This window comes from Papaver somniferum, chromosome 3 (assembly GCF_003573695.1).
Source record: "Papaver somniferum cultivar HN1 chromosome 3, ASM357369v1, whole genome shotgun sequence".
Taxonomy (NCBI): Eukaryota; Viridiplantae; Streptophyta; class Magnoliopsida; order Ranunculales; family Papaveraceae; genus Papaver; species Papaver somniferum.
In genome coordinates, this window is record NC_039360.1 from 194,455,620 (window position 1) to 194,475,435 (window position 19,816).

The 19,816-nt window shown below is 35.4% G+C and overlaps 1 protein-coding gene across 1 annotated transcript; it reads right to left on the bottom strand.

Annotated features, from left to right (window-relative positions):
- Window positions 1–14,410: 14,410 nt before the first annotated feature.
- On the bottom strand, window positions 14,411–19,457 carry LOC113358337 (homogentisate phytyltransferase 1, chloroplastic-like). Its single transcript, XM_026601877.1, has 13 exons — window positions 19,165–19,457; window positions 18,877–18,924; window positions 18,363–18,640; window positions 18,022–18,105; window positions 17,843–17,917; window positions 16,618–16,701; window positions 16,391–16,480; window positions 15,846–15,947; window positions 15,641–15,736; window positions 15,411–15,482; window positions 15,222–15,317; window positions 14,901–15,005; window positions 14,411–14,798 (listed from the first exon to the last, which is right to left on the bottom strand). The coding sequence occupies exons 1-13, from the start codon at window positions 19,247–19,249 to the stop codon at window positions 14,757–14,759; spliced, it is 1,257 nt and encodes a 418-aa protein (XP_026457662.1). The 5' UTR covers window positions 19,250–19,457; the 3' UTR covers window positions 14,411–14,756.
- Between the last annotated feature and the right edge of the window lie 359 nt (window positions 19,458–19,816).

Below are 19,816 nucleotides of genomic sequence, written 5' to 3' on the forward strand. Positions count from 1 at the left end.
ATCAATATTCTCCTTAATCAACGTTGAAGAGGTGGAGGAATATTCCCTAATTTGTGCATTATGACTAGTATGAGTCATGTGGAAAGTACAAGATACATGAGATAACATGTGGATCATGTGTGAGACACGAGATGATCTGAGGTTGAGCATCAACCTTGTATGGCCATCCATACATGGTTTTGTAGAGGTCGCATTTTTTTTTGGTTTCCTCGATGAGCGTAAGGAACTGTGGGGAGTTTGTGTATAGTTATGTTAAGTGAAGGATTTTGAAAGGCTCAGACTGATGGTGCTAGTTGTGGGCTCGCTTATGAAACTATGGACGAGGTTTGTGCATGAGGATTAAGCCAGTGGATGATAAAAGTGAGGCTTGTGTACGTGTTTGACGAGAGTGCCTCGTGTTTGTATGAGACTAAAGAGCGTGCTAACTTGACGATGAGTATCGTAGAGACGTTAATAAGAGTTAGTCATGGACGCATCCATGAGAGTAATAAGCACGCCTGAACAGTGAGTTAAGTAAGGGGCGTACTAGGAGTCAGTCACTAGGTTCGCATAAATGAAGTTTGTTCTTACGCCTCAGGTAAATATCTCATGTTCTAAATGAGATTAAAGAGCATGTGACTTGACCAATGTGTCTCGCAGAGACGATACTAGGAGTCAGTCATGAGGCTCTCATGAGAAAGGGTTTTGTGTGTTTGCACATATAATTAGATCGAAAAACCTATTTTTACGTTGTTGACTAGAGTGTGAGTTTTTCTCAAGTAGCGCAGAGCTAAAATGATAGAGCTCTATGGCATAACTGAACTAGTCGAAACATATCACAGAATGTTTTAGGGATGAGCTGGTCTGGATGACCCAAGTCTACTAGATAAGACCCATTACGACTCTTTTATCCTTAATTTTCGTGTCAAAATCAGCATCTACAATCACAGATCAGGATAATCGTGATGTCGATACGTCATTATCAGAGATTTCTATTGATACAAGGAGTATGGAATTATAAAATTGATTATCAAAGATCTCCCTTGATAATTAATTATAAAACGAGTATGATGATATTTGTATGAAATTCGTAATTCTTGTGGGATAAGGTGTCCCCTCTAATAAATTATAATATACCTGCATTTAAGTTGAAATTATTACTTCCTCCGTCTAAGTTGTATAGACGAGGTTTTTGCTTGTCCATCCAGATAGGCAAAATCATACCCCAACGTTATTTTTTATATACATGGCCTCATTAATGTTGCATGTGTATCACAGAATAACATTAGTTATTCAGTAATAAAGATTAATATCGTAAAATTACGCTGGGATTAGGATAAAGGAAAAAATACGAAAAATTCTGGACTTTTTTAAAATCCATTTTTTTGAAAAGAAAATAAAATATCCAATTACAACTCAGAAAGGCTATCTTCTGGTAAGAAATTGGTCGGAAGCCTAACAACAAGCTGAGCTCCAACATCTTTTTGAATAACTACACCTAACTTATGAAAAAGAAATTCTCCGACTCGAACATTAGCATCATGGCTAGCAATATAATTGCGCAAGCGCTTCAGAAAATCTATGGCATCATCAGCCAACTCCCCAAAGGTGGTAAAAGCAAGTGTCCCAAAACCATAACCATGAGACATGCACTTCTCTAAATATTTAGCATTCTTGCGAGTAACAACATTCTTAATGGGGAGACCCGAGGTAAAGATACGAACTCCACCACCGGTAAAAAGAGAAACACCAGTCACATTCAAGCACACATCATGTCCATTATCCCAGTTATGCACAAATATGTTAGCCGGTCTCAAAGCAGTGCCATTATTCGCAAAAAGTCCCAAATCAACCTTCTTCCTAGCCGGCACAGTCACACGACAACACATGTATTTTTTTTTTAACTACGATATTTCTTCTCTGCGCCTATATAATTTGGACGAAAGATACTGCATGACAACCTTAAGTGTTGGCATATGAGTGGATTAACACTACAGAACACCTTTACACAACCTTGATAATTATGATTCAAACACGCTAAGGCTCTCTGCGGGTGAAAATCAATTATTTGTTTATGGGTTGTGTACGTTAAGCAAACAATTTTCAATTAAGATATTCTTCTAACCTAGAAAGTCATTATTTTGTAATTCTAAAATTTGCCCCCATCTTGAAATGTGTTTTACCTGTGCACTTTAAGCAGGCAAGTCTCAGTTCCACAGAGTCTTAAAGAGACAATCAACACTTCGATTAGTCAAACTTTGCTACCCACATGATGGTCAAGAACAGGTTTTGCCAAAGAAGGATCCCAAGTTGTTGTTTTTTTAGGATAAATTCACACTTGTAGTTTTATTTGATAATTGAGGTAATCAATTAATTAGTTCTTTAATTGAGTAGATTTATAAAATGAAACCATCATCATTTAACTTATTATTAGTACATCAACGTATTAGTTGTTGGGAGTTGTCACTGTTTGCATCTTTTTTTCTGTCATTTTGTTTCTCTTCTCTTTTGTCATTTCCTACAAAAAAAACCTAATTATATTATCCTAATCTATTTCTACTCCTATTAGTTTTAGCCACATTATCAACTTTCAACGGGAAAATTTTGTATTAGTGAAAACACAACAATAATTGGGTAAACAATGTATGTAACGTGCACGGAACGCTCCGATAATCGATAATTTCATCGGTGAATATCTATTTAATTGTATTTTAATATAACTGTATTATTTGATCAGTGTTTGAGTCCAATCTAACAAAATTGAATAATACTGGCGGAATATCGAAGGTTGTATGTGGGATTTCGGTGAGGAAGATGCCTCAATAGCTCAATTATACATCTAGTTGACAATAATTTTAAGTCACATAATATAATAAAAATCATAGAAGGCCTTGTTTGTGATAGTGATTAAGTTGATTCATGTTTAATGCAGCTAGTGGGAATTAGTGACACCATGTTGATCCTTGGTTTAGTTTAGATATGTATGTAGGGTTGGATGCTTAAGGTTGTGTCACAGTCACACCATGATACTTGTCAATTATTTTTGTTTTGTTAATCTAGTTCTAAATTTTATTTTAATCAGGGTTTGAGATGTGCAACATGACATGCACTTCTTTTATCATTTAGTGATGAGATTTTAATCAATTTTTCCCGGATTAGAAATTTGTGACCACGTGGACCCGTTGTTATTACGATGTGTCTTTCAATCTTGCGACCTTTGCCAAAAATCAAAACAGTTCGTTGTCTAAACTGGGAAAATTGAATATCCAAAAAGAACAGAAAAGAAAAAGAAGTGAATATTTATTTGTTCACGGATACTAAATGCCTCGACCCCAACCTCAGTGACCTATCAAAACCTGAAATGACATAAAATCTACTTGTTAAGTCGTTTCCCACCACCAATTTTTTCTTTTTTTTTTTGGAAAGGAAATTTTTATTTAAAGGCTCGAATATTCAAGGGTTACATATTTTAGGAATGTAGCATTTCCTATCTTTACAATCGGATGAATAAAATAATAGCATGACTAATTTCCAACTATAAGCATTAACTTCTGACCATCTTGTTCGATTATAGCGTCCAGAATTTGGATATTGTTTCTGCAAAATCTCCAACTGTAGATTCGGTACAAAATCTGTCATTCATTGTTGAATGCCCGAAAATATCTCGTAATATTTTGAGACCCCATGACTCTCGTTGGAAGAATATGTTTACGAATTTTTTTCGCTGGAAAAGACATATCCGCTACTGATGATTCAAATTTTGAATTTACCTCAAGTACTAACGATAAGCGGTCAAATTTTATTAGCTCACCATCAGTTAAAATATCTCTAGTAGTTTTAAAAGTTGTTGTTTTATACACCACACAAAATTTTAGACCCACAATTAGAGAAATTTCAATCCCCGACGATAAAATCCTACACAATAAAAGTTGTGACATGAACATTCAAAGGTCTAAAGTCTTAACTATGCTTCCCGTTAAATCTTTATCAATGTCGAAAATTTTATTTTAAAATTCATAATAGATACACAATCATATTAATATTGTTTTTTCATGATTATCATAATATAAAAATTATAAGGTGAGACCTTAATTACTGGAGTTATGTTTTAAGGCAAATGATATTATTTAGTCAATGCCTAAAAACTCTAATGCTGGAGGTCTAATAATCCTAATAACGACCTCCACAAGAAAAATAATCTACCTACAATTGGAAATGCTTTTCTTTCTATAAGTTACATTACTTAAAAAAAAATAAACAGGGAAAATCTATCGTATTTTTATTCTCACACCATCTCACATTTTGGACGTTTTCTTGTCCTAAATTTTTGTGATATGTTTCTTCTTATAAAGCTCTAGGTTTCTACCAAAATGAGTGTATTCCGAGACGTACAATACCACCGTTGTCGTTTACTATTTTAAAAACGAGACGTTGGGAATCAATGGATTTTTAACTATGAAAATTAAGATAGTGTGGTCTAGTATATTTTTTTTTTGGACAATCAACATATTTCAATTCATTCAAATCAAAACAGTGATTACATGTTCAATTACAAAAATAATAAAAACATCAAAATACAGGATAGTCAAGACCCTAGTACAAATAAGGACATCAATTACAAGTAGATCGCGAAGAGAAAGAGCAATAAACTGCAAAGATATCCAATTTCTTTTTATGTATAAGGGAGAGATTACGTTAGATTCGGAAATGATTTCCGATTGCAAGGTATATAGATTTTTTTTTTATATAAGTCAAAAAATGCAAGGTATATAGAGCTTTGTGAAAGGAACATGTCCCCAAAATATTAACTTCAAGTCTGACACCATTTCGTTTTTATTCACAAAAATCATCCAGTGAATGAAATAATGTGAGAATAAAAATGTGAAAAAAATCCAATAATAATAAGAAATCACCTCTCTTTTCTTTTTCTTCTTTATTTTGTCTTCCCTTTTAAAAACTATCGAGTCTTTTCATTTTTACTGCTCAGATCTGAGTAAGGATTCCATTTTCTTTTCTAGTTTTAGGTAATAGTTTATTGAATAAGATGTTTCTACACGATTTTTTGTGTCTGTTAACATGTTTCTTCGCCGTTTTAGGGAGATTTTTCTTCGTCGTTGTGGGGCGAGTTCTTCGATCTTTGATGGCTGGTTCGTGGGTTGCTACTCTTGATTCAAAAATATCAACGATTCGATCTACAAGTTTATGGAAAAAATACTCCTTCCTTCCAGGAGCATCTCTTTTCAAAGAAGAATACAATCAAATCAAATGGTCGGAATTATTTCCCGAATATACCATCATCTTCCCCTTATACATAATCAAAAATTTTGTATCTCTGCGATTTATTGCTCTTTTTCTCTTCGCGATCTACTTGTAGTTGATATCCTTATTTGTATTAGGATTTTGATTGTCTTGATATTTTTTTATGTATTTTGATGTTTTTGTTAATCTTGTAAGTGAACATATGATCACTATTTTGATTTGAATGAATTGAAATTTGTTGATTGGCAAAAAAAAAAAAAAAAAAAAAAGAATCCTTGCCCGTCCTTTAAGCAAAATAATGCCACTAGATATACGCAAGTTATCATAGGTTGATTTATTTTCTAGTGAATTAGTCAAGGCCATCCCAATGCTCTGGAAACGGACAGATATCCATAAATAAAGTCGTCATCAAATGGAAAATGACTCTCCTTGTAAGTTTTTCTTCAAACTGGCTTAATTGGTGTCAATTTTTATTTCATTTTGCAAGTGTCGTCATTATATATATTTTAATTAGCATGGCCATTGTCAAACCTTCTAAAGAGGCAACATGTCTCTAGTTAATATCCCAGCTCTTGTAATAAGAAAAAAAAGTTAATTATCTGGCCATTATTGAAGCCAGACAACTACTTTGATGTGATTTTCTTATGAAGGCTCGACTGCAAATAGAAAAATACGTGCCTGGAACAAATTATATGTTAACAATGAAAAATCTTGGTGGAGAGATACGTTTCCGAAGGACTTGGACTAGTGATTTTTCTGCATGAAATCTTGACAATTTCAAAACCACCTCAATAACCCCAAATAACTTAAGATTTCAGTTGGCATTTCTTTTAGTTTATACGTTGATCTCAAGTTTTATTATATTTCCTATTGCCATTTCTTTGATGATGTAAAAGCTTGCATCCAAATCTTTTCCGGACACATGAAACATGAGAAAGTTCTCCACGAAAGGTGAGAGAGTTGGTGTAACAAATCACATGAGCTGAGTAACATTTTGAAGTCTAAAATTAACCATCCAAATTTTCCATCATTTTTTTTTATTTTTTCCTTCATTCTTTTACAGTTTAAATTAAAAAAGGAATTAGAAGAATAGAAGCAGCAAGGGGATACAAATACGTGGGACCCGCACACATCTGATTGGTTTATCTCCATGTTAATAACAAGGTACAATACATCTGTACTGCTCAAAATTAATGCGACATAATAGAAGAAACCAGTTGGGCACACTATCCCTTATACTGGAAAATACGTGATAAAACAAAGGAAAATGTAGTATTGTTGATTTTCCCCAAGATACTAGCCAAAAAGAATAAACAACAACAGGATATTTTCTCTCTACAAGAAATGAGGAAAAAAAAAAAAGTAAAAGCAAACAAAACAGATTTCGTTCGAAACTGTTTACCGAAGAAAGGGAAGTCACTGGTGGTGGCGTGAATGCAATGCAATGAGGATTAGGATTTGCCTTTTTTATCTTGTACGTACGTCCGATGGTACATTCCTTTTAGAGAAAATGAATTTATACGATAGTTTGGTTTTCTGGTCTTGGTGGGATTGTAACTTGGGATCTATTGGTCACTAAGGACACTAGCTCATTTTCACTATTTGTGAATGAACCTTTAGTATGATATCTCTCCATAAGTATTGAATTTTTTGATATTTGAGTGGTCCTTGGGTCATTAGCACTTTTGTGCGAGGGAGAGGACTTAGGCAATGGGCTAGTTGGTGCAATCGCACCGAAGCACGCACGTCGCCGCCGTCCGTGCGGGCCGGGCTCGGGTGTGGGTGTGCAAAATAATTCTTTGGAAAGAATCTGAATTAATTGAAATTGTTTTAATGCGCGTTTATGAGACCTCTCTCTATTCTCCCCTATATAAAGCGATCACTTTCTCTCATTTCGTTTTGTGTCCAGAAGAGCTACTATCCTCTTCTTTTAGTCTTCTCCCCCTGTGTGGTCCTTTATTTTTCATTCCGTGCACAATCGTTGTTGAGGTCGTAAGAGTGGGCAAGTACTGTAGTGCTAACAGTGTATAAGCATCACTCATTCTTGAGGCGTACCGGTCAAATATCGTGTTAAGGACAGCGTGTTGAACACGTGACTCTGTCATCTGTTTGCAGTCCAATTGAGTGTTTATTTACCTTCCAAAAATTAATCTTTTTATTCTAACATCTTTCTTGAGTGTTTTATTGTTACAGACGCAACACTTCCTTCCAATCTTCCCTTCTTCTCGACCCTCAACTGTCGCTTTATCCACATCTTTATCTCTCACTGTCACTTTATTATGGCAATAGGCTAATGGCAACAGTCATTTGTTTGGTTTCATACTCTTTCCATTTATTTCTGTTTTTGCTGGCAAAGCTGTGATGTCCTAACCATTTTCTGTCCAATGATTTTACCGGCTGTATTACAATAACAACGACAATTATCGAAGTATCAAATACTATAAGTGTGCGTTAAGATGTATAACTAAGAGATCACATCTAAGTATTTCATTTGTAAGCTGTTATGAGACGTAAATATCATAACTGGCCATTTGCAAAATGGTCGAGTTAATGCATGTAAATATATTACGTAACACAACCACACTCGCAAATATTTTACATTATAGAAAACTAGTTTATGCTAAAATGTTCAGTAACAGTCGACAACGGTGGCCGAACGGAACATGCTGATGCAGTGAGAACAAAGTCCACACGACACCCTAAACTACTGGAAGATGATTCCCCAACAGTACGGAAGGATAAGTGTCTGCGAGTGCAGTCGTACTTCTAGCTAGTTATGTTTGAATGACCGGCAGTTGGAATATCAACATGAAACGCGGAGAATTCAATGCAGCTCAAAAAAATTTTACTTGCTGTCCAGAAGAAGATGGTAGGTTAACCGTTAATATGTGCATGGACCCTTGAAGCATACCCCGAATTGTCTTATAAGATATGAAGGATGGACCCTTAGACTTCAAGTTGTGATGTGAACGTTGTACAGCCGTACTACATGGCTGCTACTCCTGTTTTGCAGCCTTCTGTTTTCAGTCGAAGTGTGATCGCTTGTACCACTACCTTGTACACATTTTCCCTTCTCTTTAATGTCAAACAGGTTTCGAGGGAACCCAAAAATCCACTACGTAAAAGAAAGATAAGGATCAATCATTACATATTTGTGTAAATTTTTTCCTACTTTGTCATTAAAGTTGGGCTAGCTCGACTCGATCGGTAAGATAAGGATGTAAGCTTGAAAATAGTCAAATTGTAAGCTCAAGCTTTTAAAAGTACGAGGGGGGCACATGGTGAGGCATGTTTCCACCTAAACTTCGTTTTAGATCCACTTTTAACGGTCAATGTTCGCTACAAAGGAAATATGACTACTTAAATTTCTCAATTTTCATACTCACAACCAGGGTTCCAACGGTTTGTTTCAGATATAAAAAAAATATAAAAAAACAAGTACATGTCTGAATTGTCAACTAAAACAGTAGTAATTTGGTGGAACCAAAATCGGAAAAGATCTTACATATGGTCGGTCTGTAGGGTTCCTACGGCACTTTAGCTTATGCAGAGAACAATATGGCAGTGTACCTTTGTTGTGTCTTTTTAATGTTAAAAAGAAAAGGAAATCTTACTGATAAGCATGCAGTGTGGCCGGGCACCTATATTTTCCGAGGATAGAATTCCCATTTTGAAAGTTACTGATTTGCATAGAATTTGCTCCTAGGCCATATATACCTTCATCTTGACAAAAATATCCCTTGACTATAGCCATGTGAAATTAGAACACCATTAACAAATCCAGTGTCCATAATCCATATGCACATTACCCACATGTGGGTCCAGTAGGGCACGAATAGACCAAACCATATGAAATATATGAAGGTTCATTGCATGCAAAGGGCCGTGATTTTCTTACATGTCCTCCTGTATTTCATATACTTTCAACGGAAAGTAATTCCACATCCATTAAAAATTTAATATCACTCTCCTGAATTCTACGTGGCTGTTAAAGATGGGTATCAATCCCTTACCAAAACATGTTTTGTCTTATTTGTAATTTGATACCCCACGTAAAGCAAATGGAATTCCACACTTGTACATTTTAGTTTAATAGCCAATGCAACAACACATTTTAGGTAATTTCTTACAAGTGCACATCCTTACTCACAACAAGGAGCGATGAGTAATGACCTCTGGCATTGCCATAATAAAAACCAACTTGAAACATGGGAGTTGATGGAAAGCTGCTTAATAAATATACGTGGTCTCATGATTCAGGTTCCTTACGGTCCACTCTCTTATTCAAAATTCAAAGAAAAATTCAAAAAAATTTGAAGATTCGACTAATAATAAGAGGAAAATAATAACAAAAAAAAAAAAAAAAAGCAGGAAGAAAAGAGATTCTTGGGATGAATTATTGACATTAAAGAAGCACTCATCTGAACACTGGCTACTTGGGGTAGTGCACAACACAAGTGACGGTACCCTTTGTTTGTGAACCAATGCGTTTCCTTTTCTCTTAAGTGACTACTAGTACATAAAATATTTTTGTCACTAATTATTCAAACAATAGTGCCAGAATTATCGGTTACAAATGTTTTAGGTTAATAGAAAATTCATCCAATGAAAATTTCACAAGTAAGATAATGTTGATGTAACATGTAATCAAACATGATAAAATTACTTAAGATATTGTAATTAACCACCGATCCGGCTACGATGAGAATGAGACGCATACTTAGAGTATGAGTGCCCTCCCGGAGACCCATCCTACTACTATTGACAGTCTTTGCACAATCCATTATTCTGTCCTTTGTGTGGGTGTGGGCTTTTCCAGAAGGACGATATGCTCATTTTTCACCTCCAAATTATTTGAAGTCCGTAACTTGTTGTTATTCATCTTCTTCATGATGTGTGGATCTAAAGCTGCACTGTCTTGAGTTTTTCTGGGGTATGTCTTGCAACCAAAAATCAGTTATTGACTTGTACGCTTGAAGCTCGAAATCAGCTCATTTGGATTGTGCAACTTGTAGACAATACATCATGTACAGTTCAAACAAAATTTGCAGTTATCAAGCTTTAGAATTTTAAAGCGCCAGATGACAAGAAGCAGTCAAGATAACTTGCCAACACCTTTACTCAATAGACAACATGTCTTGGAGACCATTTTTGTTTGCCCCATACACTATGTTCTCTCAATGGCTTGTTCGTTTTCTTCTTTTACGATAAAACTAGAAAACACAAATAATTGGTGACCAAGTCATCGGAATGATCTTGATACGAGAAATTAATAATGTACACCTAAACCACGAAACACCTGTTTGGATGATGAGCTTTTCTAATTTGTTGCTGTTTTTGTTGAGAACTGCCAAGAAGATAACATTTTTTTTCTTTAGCTATTTTAGAGTTATTAGCTTTTCAGTTATCAGAAGGAACAATAGTTGACATTTTTACAAAAACTAATTCTCATTATTTCAACTGAAGAGGTATTATCATCCTTAAAAATCATTTACAGTAAATTAAGCTTTCTCATTATCTTTTATTCTTTTTGCTTACACTAATTCTTGCTTTAGTTATTGCCTTTTGCTAATAATGACTTCACCAATAAAACATGTAATCCCTATGACCTAAAACTCCTTTATTTCAGGGTTGTTAGCTCCATGGCATGCACACATCAATTCATCAAAGCCAAAAAGTTCATTTCTTTGCTTTGCCCACCATCATACAATATGTTTAGTAGTGATCTTAGGATATATAATCATCATCAATCTCCTAGCTTTATCTAAAACCTACTTCACTAACTTATTTTGAAACCAAAACTTGGTTTTTTATTTTTTATTTTTTTTTTGCTTGATGTCTCATCTTTATATATCTATGTTGATGGATATGTTTTGTTTGTTGATCAAATAATAGAAAATTCCACCCTGACAGTTTCTCTCATATGGAATTTACCAACATGGAAATGCTTTAGATTTTTTTTTTGGCCAAATGCATGTACAATCACAGGCTAAGGAGATTATAAAGGAAAAAAAAAAGAGAGGCAATGGATTGTATTTGAATATATATATATATATATATAGATGAAGTGAAAAGTGACTGCAATGGTGGAGGATGACTCTCATGTGTTACCTTTTGTAAAGGACTCTAAACTGCCCATGCTTCATGACAAGGGCCTATTATCTCTCACTCACTCTCAGCCTGTGAAAGCATTCATTCACTTTTCTATCATCAAAGAATCTAAACAAGTAAGAAGTTGTATTTGAATGAAGGGGGAGAAATCATCAAGTACACAAATTTTTGTAGGACTCTTTTAACACCACCCACTTGGCCTAGAGGGAGAGAACAAAAGTAGAAGCTTTGCTCAACTTTACTGTTTGGCCCTATCTCTTTTTATGGATTCTATGTTTATGTATACATATATATATGCCTACCCTTTTTTGTGTTTATATCAAAGATTATATGCTGAGACAGAGAGTGGTGAAAATTGGATGGAATGGTTTTAGTAGTGATTATGATCAAAACCCTAAAAAAAAATATGGAAAATTGCCATCTCAAAAGTAGAAGAAGATTGATTCATGGGTTTCTTTCTTTACATGTGAGTACCCATTTGGATAGGTAGTGTCTTTGTCTTCCATATTGGGTTTGTGGGCCTATCAAAACAAAAGATTCAATACTATTAATTTCATATATATTGCCCTGTCATAGTTTCACACACAGACATATATATATATATATAGAAATTCAGTCTACTATGAATCCATTTTTTCATGTCAATACATGTATAGCCTTATTCTAAATGAAATCAATACATAAACCAATATATTCTAAAGCAGTATTGATGAAGGGGACCCTTGCTTCTGATACATGGAATATATGAGAAATTATTAGCCAGCGAAGTGGCTTCTAGCTAGTAGCTAGTCTAGTGTATAGTAGTGCATACTTGTTTGAAGTTTCTTCAAGTTTTGGTTCCATTTTTCCTCCCAACTATTCAACTTTTTTAATTTTGCACATCATTGACAAGAAAATAATTGTGATAGAGCAAGGCATTTAATCTTTCACCCTTAATCTTGGAAGGCTAGTCCCTAGCTTGCCCATTCTTTGTATAGTGTCGAGGATGATAAATGTTTGAAAACGATAGTTGCCAATGACCCTTTCGAGAACCTCAACCTCGAAAAATAAAACCGACGTACAAGAAAAAGATGTAGTACGTCCCATGATCATTTAAAATCACTCTAACCTCTCTGATTAACTTCTTCATTGCGGGGTTACCAGCAAGGCACAGTTAGCAGCTAACTTTTAAGCATGAAAAGGTTTATTGAATTTGAAGCACCCAAATGCACTAACGTCTCTCCTCTGATGCATGCTGTCCACTCTTTTGACAAAATAAGTGCATGCTTACCCACACTCTTTTTGGTGTTTGAAGTCTCTTCCGAAGAATCTGAACCTTTTAGCGGTTTTGGGGATGGCATGCATGCGAAGATGCATCTCTAGTCGAGTGCAGGGGCGAAGCCAGAGATCTAATTAAGGAGGAGCAAAAATATTTTACGGGGGGTGTAAATATGATAAAATGGGCTTAAAAACCCAACATATTAAGAATTTTGGGCTTTGAGCCGGTTAGGCAGGGTGTGCAATCATACACTGGCTCCGCCTTTGGTCGAGTGGTGGGTTAATACAACAATTCAGAGCGAGGCTCATAGTATAGGTTAATACAGCAATTTGAGTTAGCTGGAAAAGACCAAGTTTGATAATTTCATTTTTGACAATGTCATTTAAAAAATTTAATATGAAATTTTTCACGTGTTTGATCTCTCTTCTGATGATATAAAGATAGAATGTAGCAAAAGAAAAAGATTCTAGGATCCATAACAGTACTAACTATATAGGCAAGTGGGGATATTGGCAGGATAATAGTACCATATGATGATTCATGATAATGATAAAATTTACTGGCCCTAGCTAGAAGACCGGATACCGGTACGGCCATACATGTATAGTTAGGGGTAAATTGAAACGGTCCCCCTGGAATCTCATTCTAGTATAGTGCAACAGTAGGAAGAACAGAAGATAGCACACGAATGGTCCCCTAGAACCAAGAACAACCATTCATGGTCTACCCCGTAAGGCCATAACCAACGTCCTTATGTATTATTATTTATTCAAGTAAATAACAAAAAGACCCTTGGAAGCATCCTCACGAAGGAATTGTAGGTTATTTTTTGGTAGGCTGTCATTTCCAGAGGAAATGTTCCAAGAAAAAAATCCTCTTTTTTGAAAGTTTTAATACTTAGGAAGGAAGATAGTTGGCATTCAAAGGCTAGAAGACTGTTAGATAAAGGTGACTTTAGAGACCCCAGTGCCACCAATTTCTTTAGTCAAGAGCCCTAGTTTCATATTTGAGACTTAAGAAACAAACGGCAACTAGACTTGGCCAATGTAGTCCATAATTCTGGTGGGTCTAAGATTAAATGAGTCAACCTTATTTGGTGGCATGGGTTTTACCTTCGCAATCTAGCCACTTTGTTTGATTAGTTGGTAGTTGCGCTGGCTGCGAAATTACACTCAAGGGTTAAATGGATTATTAGCTTTGTGAATACTACTCCATGGCTGTTGGTGAGGGCAATTGAGATCCATAATGAGTAGTCAACGGATAATATCTCTTGGTTCGTTCAGTCCTGTAAGTATTTATTTTTGGTTGAAATATCATTTCTACTTGGAATTATGTTAGTAGGATGATCCATATCATTGTCAAATAAATTCATGATATATGCTTACTACTACCCAATCAGACTTGAAATTCATGAGCTACAACAATAATTTCAAAAGTCACAATCAATAGTCAAAAGAAGCTACAAATTTTTCCTAAATTCTTCTCTAAATTCCTTCAAAATCTCCTCTTTATGATCATTCATGTTTGACTTACTTGCTACTTAGTTTTCAAACCTCTTTAGAAACTTTCAAAAGATTGATTCACCAGACACTAATGATGAAGATGGTTGAAAAGGACCCATTTTGGCATACATGTGTATTTGGCCATAAGATCTGGGCCTGAGACAGAGCCCAAAGACAGTGAATTGATATTTTATGTCAAGATTGCTGAGTGCCACTATGATTGCTTATGAGAGAGTCTTGGTTCCAGACCCAGAATTATTGCCAGTGATGCAAAAAAGATGTCGACACAGAGAGTTTTGGGAGTACTAATGAGTCATTTCAATTCTGAAACTATATTCGGTGACCTAGGATCGCAAAATAAACAATTTGAAATTACTTGATCCGGTTTCTACGAGCAGTTGTACATACAGCCTAGTCTTTCTGACTAATCTAGTGGTACATACAGGCGCTACAGGCTTACATCTTGGCACCAAATGAGCATAAATATGAACTCAGGTTAATCATAGAAAAATACATCAATACTCGCCTGTATTCACGATTTTAACTTCCAAATATGTACCTTTACTGCTAGTTTGCATTCATTGGAATGAAAACACCAAGCTTAGCAAACATGGAGATCTATGGAGTAGTTTTCTGGTTCAAAGTTTTCACCTCACTAGTGGAATGAGCAAGTACTCCGCATAAAAGAGCTGAGAATAGAAAACCAGAGAGACAGAGAGGGATGTTAGAGCCTTTGGCTAAAACACTTCAAAATGGATTAGACAAAAATGACATGGGAAGATTGTAATTACCTGCCATATAAACATGTAAAAGGATGTTATTGCAGTTTTACTCTTTAGATCGATAGATTTGGCACGTAACCAGAGAACCGAAGCTAAAATAACGTGGCCCAAAACCTTGACAACAAAGAAAATTTGGAGTTAAAACTCATAACAATGATTCTTACCAGCCTATGAAGGGTACAATACAAGAAACATCGAGACTCAACCTAGTCCGCAAGCCTAGACCGGAAAAAAAATAAAGGTTGGCAACTCGAGTCTTATTCAACTTTAAAGCCTAAGTGTGATCACATAAATAATATTTTAGGAAAAGGAAAAAGTTGAACAAATTACAATCACTAGTTTACTCCAAGGGCTTGAAGAAGATGCTCCAACCAATATAGCCACAGCATAAGCCATCTCAAGGAGGTATACACAAATCCAGAATACCTGCTCAGGGATATAACCCATAAATCATCAAGTTCTTTTAAGAAAAAAAGAAAGAAAAGAAGAAACGTGAGAAGGTGTTTAATGACAACTCACACGCTCTTGACCAAGGCGTACAGTAAAAGAACGAATTCCAAATATCTTGTCTCCAACAATATCGGGTATGTCCTATTCAACAGCAAATTTAAAACTCATCAGAAGCCCTTCAAAATTAAAAAGCCTATGAATGTTGAGGAATTGCGTCTTCATCTCAAGTTTCAACCATCTAGCTTATGAAATAGTTTTCAAGAAAAAGGAAAATCTCATTGAAAAACGATAGACTGTACCTTGAATAAGGCTATCACAACCGAGAAGAAGCTCATGAATGCAGTCGCAAATATCAAAGGCCTTGTAAAGAAAACGGGTCTTCTATAAACAAATGTCTGCATATTTTTCAAAAAGTCAAGATCTACTACAGTACAAAAAATTAATTATTGGATGGTTAAACCGTTCCATAAACTCTTTTCCTTTTTATTCAGTTTGGAAATGAACCTGCATGTGCAGAAAAAATGCAAGCTGTACAATCACAGCTCGAACGGCTAGGATGCACATTGCTGCAACCAACGCAAATCTCTTCCATCGCAAGAATGGTAGCTGCAAACACAAAGAACTCAAATTGTTCAAACCATCGGCATAATATCACATTCCTATTGTCTGGTACACGTAAAGTTGATCTGGCATACAATGGATGACCTAATATTGTTCATGGAGTTTAAGCCAAGACACCTTTCACTTGAAAGTTTAGTGCAAGGACATATCAACACAAAAAAATTGTGCTTCAGTGTGTGTGCTTGTTTCAACTATCCAATGAGTCATTTCATGTTCAAGATAGTAAATCTATGGTCTACCGGCATGTTATTTTAGTACTCTTCATACCATGATATTTTGGGTTTCATATTCTTACCATCTAAATTTTTCCCTCAAAGTGGGTTTGAATTCTTTGAATAAGCATGATGCAATTAGGAGAGGTCTAGGAGAACTGATACCCCAGATGATTATTGTGAGAGTTAATCCAAGAAAAATGAAAACAAACTCACATCTATTGAATATGCTGTTCCGAGTATAAAACTGACAAAAAGTGCCCAGAATAATGGCCACGAACCAATAACCCATCCAAGACCAAAGCTCTGAAAACAAAAAAGTAGATTCATTAATTTTACAATATAATCAATGAAAACCTCGTTAAGAGATCATTTGACTACTTTAGCCGTTCTGTACGTTTTAAAAAAAAAAAAAAAAAGAAAGAAACTGCAACATCAAATACCATTGCGGCGAAAGATGTAACAATCATGATCCCTGTTCTAACAGAATACTCTCCTGACGCAAGAGGAAGATATGGTTTGTTAACCTGAAACATAAAAACACACTCTTAAAGTAAACATTCAAAATTACTAACAAAAAATATCAAGGCTCATACGTAATACTTAAGCACAAGAATTTTAACATCCTTGAAAAAAATAACTAAATCTAAATTTGCAGTCCTTTATGCAAGGGTAGTGAATCCATTGGATAGCTTATCGGAATTAGCACCATTAACCTAACACCAGGTAGACATGACGCATACACAAAATTTAACCTTTCAAAAACCAATGATTTAGGAGCCTCAGGTGATTCCTACATTAAAATCACTTTCTGTAGAACAGTTTAACATGGCAAACTTTGTGGAAACTTGCAATTAGTATCTTGTCAAAGCACATCATAATTCAACTTAATGATGAACAAAGTGAGGACAGACTGACTTGGATGGGCAACAAATCAGAAGGTAATTTACTGTTAAGGCTTCGTTATGAAATTCAAGGTCCTGCTAGATTTATACATCACAAAAGGGTATGGTCTACCTTATCACCTATAAAGGTTATTTTCTTCATCATATACTAAGCTGGTTTTGGAAAGATTGTTCCTCAAGATGTGCTTCACATAAAGGGCTGAAAGATCCCATGGGTAAATCACTACTATTTGTGTATAAATGGGGCACTATTTGTTGGACACCTTTTAATACATTGTGTTCAAGCTTGGAAGGTGTGGGCACACTTTCTGAATGAATCTGGGTTCATATGGGTTGTTCCTAATAACATTATAATTTTGTTCTCTAACTGGCCAGTAACTAGAAAAGGGGATAGAAGGTATATTGTATTGCTATTGTTTTGTGCCTTTGGTTAGAGCAGAATCTAATAGCCTTCCACAGAATCAGCCATGGAGAGGAGGATACGATTAAGGTAATCAAGAAGATGGTGCCTCGTTGAGTTTATAATAAGTCTGCATTTAGTGGTAGTTCTATGGATGATATTGTTATTCGACGGAAGGAGGTGATTCGCCAACCTTCTTATGTGGGGTGGGTTTGTGATGCAATTTTGTGGTGACGATTTGTATTTTGTCATTGCAGGAGGTGTTGATGTTTTTATTTCTGGTGGCTTTCTTTATCTTCTATGTTGAAGGGAAGTTCTAAGTTCATAATCATGCACTTGAGATCCTTACATAGTACCAATTACCTTGTCTATCTCGATGTCAGACAGCTGATTTAATCCGACAATGTAGATATTCATCAATAGTGCGGGAACAATGGCCTGGTAAATAGAGATTCAAAAGAAAACAAGAAAAACAGATTAATTAAACACGTCCAGTTATGTGATGGAAGGCTCTACTAAATGAACAAATCCAATGGCATTACCTCCAATACCCCAGTTAAGAACAAAGGTGAAACATCTGACAACCTCTCCACAGCAAGCAGAGAAACTGAGATTATACTCAGTGTCTGCGCAATACATAATAAAAATAAAATTTTAGCAAGTTTTTTCCGTTTATTGTAGCAGAACAGCTAGAAAAGGAAAACTCAGTGATCTAATTCAAACTACCCTCAACACCTGGAGATGAACAAAATGTAATTAGGAAAGAACTAGGTTCAAGCATCCATAAAAATCTTTGACATTTCGTTGAAATTTTGAAATATTCATTTGTCAATAGAACTGAAGTTTCAAATATTAAGGTATTCAATTGAAATAAAAACTTAACTGTGCCTATAACCGTGTGAGGCCGCGAAAAACGATAGAAAATATCAATGGCAGTCTGTAAGGGCTTCTGGGTGCTCTTGCTATTACCAGATTCTTCAGGCTCTGATTCTAAAGACTGTCCAGAAGCTGCATTCACGGAACCATTCTTGCAAGATCTCCCATTAAATTCATCACTGCTTTTAACAAAATGACTAATAGGATATCTTTGAGAACTTCCACTACTATAGTTACTTAAGACGTTCCGTGCTCTTGAGCGCGAAATTTGTACTGGTCCAACACCTATTAGTAATAACGATTGGGTGCTGTTAGATTATGATCAGGGGAAACCAAAGCAATCTATGTTACATGCTACACAGTCAACTAGAGGTTGGTAATGAAGTCCGACATTCATCAATGCTAAATGGAAAGTAGCTGCCTGTAGATTCAGAATCATCACATGCTACAAAGACGTAACAACAGTAAGCACTATTAAGAGTTTTGCACCAAAACTAAATGTGAACACGTTTGAAACTCACTTGGATACTGAACAGCCTTGAATGCATCGCACCTCCAACTCTTTGTAGCTATAAATCAAAAAGATAGTTAGAAATTCCAATTGAAACTGAAATCTCAAGCCCCATAAGGTTTAAAGCCAAAATAAATAGTTGCTTAAATCAGATAAAGTTGATTTTGAATTTTGTTGTTGTTTGTTTAGGGTTAATTATGATAAGAATTCATCAGAAATGTAAGTGAAAAGTTAAAAGATTATACCTTTAGAGAACAAAAAAGAAGTTAGAAATGGATTGGGATAGAAAGGATTATACCTTTAGAGAAGTCAAAAGAGTTAACAATCCTACATGAGAGATATGAAGAAGGTTTTGAATGCGCTCCTAGAAGTAACGAATCCATTGGGGCTTCTTCTTTAATCAGAAGACTGGTGACGCGGAACAAATTTAAGAACTAATTTTGATTAAATCTAGTAGATTTCTAATGATTTGGGTTCATGGAAGTGTTTATTCACTTTCACCTGAGAGTGTGGAACCCGCGCACTCTGAGATAGAGAGTGAGAGCACTGTTTCAGCTATGGTGAAATATGCCAGCGCGGCATATTCTCTTGTCTTGTTTTTCACTTCAAAAGAAGGAGAACGATTCTAGAATCTAGACTTAGGCCGGTTCCTATGGGGTGGCTAACGCACCCACTGGCCTGGCAAACTGGCCGCACTATAGTGTTAAGCGATCGAGTCTCAATCGAACGGTTGAGACTACACCTCTAGCGGTTGAGGTTCTGTTGATTTTAAACCTCCAACAGTTCTTTCTCCATCACTATAAAAATGTGACATTCACATGTAAAATTACACCAAATTTTTTACACAAAAAATTTCTATTTTTATCTATTTTATTTTTCAAAATGGAAAAGTTTGAATCTCAGCTTGACTTGGTTACCCAACTTGATTTTTCTGGAGTGTTGCTTGAAGC

Excerpts from the sequence above, each read along its gene's own strand:
- LOC113358337 (XM_026601877.1), bottom strand. The coding sequence starts at position 19,249 with ATGGATTCGTTACTTCTAGGAGCGCATTCAAAACCTTCTTCATATCTC. Across the intron at positions 15,948-16,390 it reads GAACAGCATATTCAATAGAT|CTACCATTCTTGCGATGGAA; the intron begins GTGAGTTTGTTT and ends TTGTGTTTGCAG. Across the intron at positions 14,799-14,900 it reads TTTACATGTTTATATGGCAG|CTCTTTTATGCGGAGTACTT; the intron begins GTAATTACAATC and ends TTCTATTCTCAG.